At 40.6% G+C, this 5,731-nt stretch overlaps 1 protein-coding gene across 1 annotated transcript; it reads left to right on the top strand.

Moving 5' to 3' along the window:
• The first annotated feature begins 278 nt into the window (after positions 1-278).
• LOC105529814 (putative germ cell-less protein-like 1-like) lies at positions 279-1,850 on the top strand. Its single transcript, XM_011967052.1, has one exon. The coding sequence runs from the start codon at positions 279-281 to the stop codon at positions 1,848-1,850; it is 1,572 nt and encodes a 523-aa protein (XP_011822442.1).
• The last annotated feature ends 3,881 nt before the right edge of the window (positions 1,851-5,731 follow it).

Here is a 5,731-nt window from a genome sequence, read left to right as displayed (position 1 = left end):
CTGAAACCCGGGAGGCGGAGCTTGCAGCGAGCCGAGATCGAGCCACCGTGCTCCACCCTGCGCGACAGGGCGAGACTCTGTCTCCAAAAATATATACATATCTATAGTGGGGGAGGGGTGCGGAGGACGGAGGCGGCAGTGTCCGCTGCAACGGTTGGGCTGCGCGTGAGAAGCTGGCGGTGCAGGCACCTGCGCTCGGGGAAGGCTGGCGGCGGCGGCCGGGCCGTGGCGGGACACCCCCTCCTCCGGGCTCCCTGAAGTCCCGGGAGCCGCGACCCATGGGATCGTCGAGCAGCCGGGTGCTGCGCCAGCCGAGGCGAGCCCTTGCCCAGCAGGAGCAGGGTGCCAGGGCGGGGGGCTCGGCCGGAAGGCCGGACCCTGGAGACCCTGCGGCGGGCTACGGCTTCTGTTACTGCCCGGGCAGTCACAAGAGCAGCGGGGCCTTCCGCTACTGTCGCCCTGACTCGGAGAGAGACGAGGATGAGGAGGAGAGGGACGAGCAGCAGCCGCTCCTCCACATCCCTGCAAGGAAAAAATTAAGGAGTACCTCCAAATATATTTATCAAACATTATTTTTGAATGGTGAAAACAGTGACATTAAGATTTGTGCTCTAGGAGAAGAATGGCGATTACACAAAATATATTTATGTCAATCTGGCTACTTTTCTAGTATGTTCAGTGGTTCTTGGAAAGAATCCAGCATGAATATTATTGAACTGGAGATTCCTGACCAGAACATTGATGTAGAAGCGCTGCAGGTTGCGTTTGGTTCACTGTATCGAGATGAAGTGCTGATAAAGCCCAGTCGAGTTGTTGCCATTTTGGCAGCCGCTTGTATGCTGCAATTGGATGGTTTAATACAGCAGTGTGGTGAGACGATGAAGGAGACAATTACTGTGAAAACTGTATGTGGCTATTACACATCAGTAGGGACCTATGGATTAGATTCCGTAAAGAAAAAGTGCCTTGAATGGCTTCTAAACAATTTGATGACTCACCAGAATGTGAAACTTTTTAAAGAACTCAGTATAAATGTCATGAAACAGCTCATTGGTTCATCTAACTTATTTGTGATGCAAGTGGAAATGGATGTATACACCGCTCTAAAAAAGTGGATGTTTCTTCAACTTGTGCCTTCTTGGAATGGATCTTTAAAACAGCTTTTGACAGAAACAGATGTCTGGTTTTCCAAACAGAGAAAAGATTTTGAAGGTATGGCCTTTCTTGAAACTGAACAAGGAAGACCATTTGTGTCAGTATTCAGACATTTAAGGTTACAATATATTATCAGTGACCTGGCTTCTGCAAGAATTATTGAACAAGATGCTATAGTACCTGCAGAATGGCTGTCTTCTGTGTATAAACAGCAGTGGTTTGCTATGCTGCGGGCCGAACAAGACAGTGAGGTAGGGCCTCAAGAAATCGATAAAGAAGAACTGGAGGGAAATAGCATGAGGTGTGGTAGAAAGCTTGCCAAAGACGGTGAATACTGCTGGTGTTGGACGGGTTTTAACTTCGGCTTTGACCTACTTGTAACTTACACCAATCGATGCGTCATTTTCAAACGCAATACACTGAATCAGCCATGTAGCGGGTCTGTCAGTTTACAGCCTCAAAGGAGCATAGCATTTAGATTACGTTTGGCTTCTTTTGATAGTAGTGGAAAACTAATATGTAGTAGAACAACTGGCTATCAAATACTTATACTTAAAAAGGATCAGGAACAAGTGGTGATGAATTTGGACAGCAGGTTTCTGACCTTCCCTTTATATATCTGCTGTAACTTCTTGTATATATCGCCAGAGAAAAGAATTGAAAATAATCGTCACCCAGAAAATCCAGAAAACTGAAGATCTCATCAGTTGGAAACAGTAGCACTTTGAAAACTTTTTAGGCCAGATTTAATTTAATGGCTCTACTGATATTCACATCTAAGGTGACTAACGATGGTATGTCTATACAGACAATACAGAAGATTATTCTTATCCTCATTGCATTTCTCTGCATATATGAACAAAACATTTTAAAGCCAAGAAAATATCTGTCGAACCATTTCTGTTAGTACAATGTCAACTCATGCTTTTAATTTAGCAACAGCAGAAAATTACTGTAGGTAAATCTCACATTTATCTGCAACAAAATCTAGATTTAATTTTTAGCTTAAACTTTGTTTCTACCTTATGTTAGTGGACCTCAGTTATCCATCAGTAAATTTATTTTTATTTGGCTAAAATAATCTAAAAGAATAATTTAGATGGCCAATTAGAAATGCTGTTTTGAGTTGGTGCATTTAAAGCTTTCTTTTAATATTTTAAACCGGCTTATTATGATTCCTCCTTTTAGTCTGGTATCTTTCCAGTTCATACGTGTTTTTAATCATTAAATGCTTTCTTCCTGGTTTTGGAGACTAAGCTGAGAAACTTTTTTTAAACTTAAGCATTGTCATGCTATTTTTTTAAATTTGGCTTTCCTAGGATTTTAAGAACAATGAAAGTTAGCTTCACACCTTCAAATGATCTTGAATGAGTGAAAAATCAGTTTGATTCCAAGGATATTTCTTGCCTTACATGGTCTTTTCTTTGACAGTCTGTACACCTTTATTATTAGTTTTTGAATTATTTACATAAATATTATGTAATATTTATTATACTTTTAAATATATTTATTATATTATAATAAATTATTATACTTTTAAACATTAAATACTTTTAAAACAGATATTATACTTTTAAACATTAATACTCTCTGATCTTTGGAATTATTTGTGTGCAAATTTTAGTTGGGAGTTTTGTTTCCTACTTAAGCTCAGGACTTTACACCCTCTGAGTTGAGTGCCTGACACATGCTAACCGAAATTTCATAGTAAATACAAATAAGGTCAGAGTATCTAATATAGAAGCTGATGAAGCATTAATGTAAAAATGGAACTCATTTTTGTCAAAATTGAGATGTATACTTGTCATGATTTAGATATGTTGACCTTTTGTGTTTATTGCTGTTTTGAATATAGCCATGTTCATTTTCTTTCCAGTTAGAGTAAGTACTTCTGTGGTTAATGTATATTTTTATTGTGGCTTTTAAAATGGGAATAATTTGTATGTATCTGTGCAAATAATAAATGCACATTTGGAAAAAGAATAAGTAAGCTCTTATATAAAATGGACCAAAAAAAAAACCTTAATTGAAACCAACATTTTTTTTCTTTCTAGTTGGAATTTTTTCCAACTCCTTTTAACTTTTGGAATTTACTAATAATTTTTTTCTTTCTTAATGATATGTCCATAGGTTCATAAATTGCTTTTTCTTTTAAAATTCATCCACTTGGTTTAACTTAAAGGAACATTTTAAATACCTCACCCTTGACCCCCAGAGCTGGAATTTAAATGTTTCTAATACAGTGATTTGGCTGTTATCAAGAGGTTACATTTCAGCTGGGCGTCAGCCAGGCATGGTGGCTCACACATGTAAGCCCAGCACTTTGGGAGGCTGAGGCAGGTGGATCATTTGAGGTCAGGAGTTTAAGACCAGCTATGACCAACATGTCTCTACTAAAAATACAAAATAAAAATAAGCTGGGCATGGTGGCATATGCCTATGATCTCAGCTACTCAGGAGGCTGAGGCAGGAGAATCACTTGAACCCGGGAGGCAGAGGTTGCAGTGAGCGGAGATCACACCATTGCCCTCCACCCTGGATGACAGAGAGAGACTCCGTCTCAAAAAAGAAAAAAAAAAAAGAGGTTCCATTACTTCTTTTTATATTTGACTAGATTAGGCGTCTTTCACAGGAAGCTGTTGTTTTCTTTCCGTCTCATTAGCGTATGAAAGGTTCCTGACGCTTTTTGTATTGAAAAATATAGAAATACCAAACTTCAGTTATTTGGATAATTAAATTTTTGAAAATCTTGGAAGGGAAGATAGTGTTTGAGTATATTAATGAATACAGTTAACTGTTTCATTACACTTATATAAGTTAACTGGCCAAACTGGAATTCTCTGTGGTTTCATCCACTGCTTCTGTCCTGGCCAAGTTGCTTATGCCATCCATAGACAGGGTAATTATTTCTTCAATCACAAGTAGGTTAATGTTCTTAGTTGAGAAGTTGATCATTGTCAGTTCGTAATTCACATTGGTCGTAAAGATGTGCTTTTGTTTTCTTACCAAATACTTTTAAGTGTTTGCATAGTATGTTCTTTTCAATAGAAATATTTTCTATAGGTCGGGTGCAGTGGCTCACGCCTGTAATCCCAGCACTTTGGGAGGCCAAGGCAGGTGGATCATGAGATCAGGAGATTGAGACCATCCTGGCTAACCCAGTGAAACCCCATCTCTACTAAAAATACAAAAAATCAGCCAGGCGTGGTGGCGGGCACCTGTAGTCCCAGCTACTCGGGAGGCTGAGGCAGGAGAATGGCATGAACCCGGGAGGCGGAGCTTGCAGTGAGCCGAGATCGTGCCACTGCACTCCAGCCTGGGTGACAGAGTGAGACTCTGTCTCAAACAAACAAACAAAAAAAGGAATATTTTCAATAAAGTGTTAATAGTGTAAGTTAAACTATTGTATAAACTATGGTTTATGAAAAAAAATTTTTTTAGAAAATTACCTGGGCATGGTGGCACATACCTGCAGTCCCGGCTACTCTGGAGGGGAATCACTTGAGCCCAGGAGTTTGAAGCTGCAGTGATCTGTGATTGCACCAGTACATTCCAGCCTGGGTGACAGAGGGAGACCCTGTCTTTAAAAAACAATTGTTTTTAAAAGAATGCTATTCAAGAAATGGGTTTCCAACAGGCACTCTTGGCCCCAATTAATGTTTCTCCATTTTGCCAAAAAAGTGAAAACTGGCCCCTCATGAGTGGGACCAGTGCTATGCTGACCTAGGGGTTGTGGGTGCAGCCAGCTGTGGCTGTGGCTAGAGTCATAGGCAGTAAAGGAATTTACTGAGACCGTCATAGGTAAAGAATGGCAGGGTTTTTTTTCTGTAGATATGGTGGTGTTGCTGAGGCTGGTCTTGAACTCCTGGGCTCAAGTGATCCTCCCACCTTCACTTCCTAAAGTGCTGGGATAACAGGCATGAGCTACTGCGCTCAGCCTAGACATTGTACATAAATGGAATCATATAATATGTGGCCTTTTACTTCTGACTTCTTTCACGTCGCATAATGCTTTCAAGGTCAGCTATACTGCAGCACGTATTAGTGTCTCTTTCCTCTTCATTACCAAGGAATTTTCTATATACATATTTTTTTTTGCTGGTTCCCCCTCAGAAGATGAACCTTTTTTTTTTTTTTTTGAGTTTAAGTGTAGACGTTTAGGCCAGCGCAGTGACTCACACCTATAACCCCAGCACTTTGCACTTTGACAGACTGAGGTGGGTAGATCATATGAGGTCAGGAGTTCGAGACCAGCCTGACCAAAATGGTGAAACCCTGTCTCTACTAAAACTACAAAAAATTAGCCGGGCATGGTCGCGGGCACCTGTAATCCCAGCTGCTTGGGAGGTGGAGGCTGGAGAATTGCCGGAACCCGGGAAGCAGAAGTTGCAGTGAGCTGAAATTGTGCCATTGCACTCCAGCCTGGGTGACAGAGCGAGACTCCGTCTCAAAAAAAAAGAAAAGAAAAGAAAAGAAAAGGAAAGAAAGAAAGAAAGAGGAAGGAAGGAAGGAAGGAAGGAAAGAAGGAAAAGAAAGAAAGAAGGAAGGAAAGAAGGAAAAGAAAGAAAGAAAGAAA

Source organism: Mandrillus leucophaeus, unplaced genomic scaffold (assembly GCF_000951045.1).
Source record: "Mandrillus leucophaeus isolate KB7577 unplaced genomic scaffold, Mleu.le_1.0 Scaffold782, whole genome shotgun sequence".
Taxonomy (NCBI): domain Eukaryota; kingdom Metazoa; phylum Chordata; class Mammalia; order Primates; family Cercopithecidae; genus Mandrillus; species Mandrillus leucophaeus.
This window is presented reverse-complemented; position numbering and strand designations above follow the sequence as displayed.

Coding starts and splice junctions, on each gene's coding strand:
- LOC105529814 (XM_011967052.1), top strand. CDS start 279: ATGGGATCGTCGAGCAGCCGGGTGCTGCGCCAGCCGAGGCGAGCCCTT.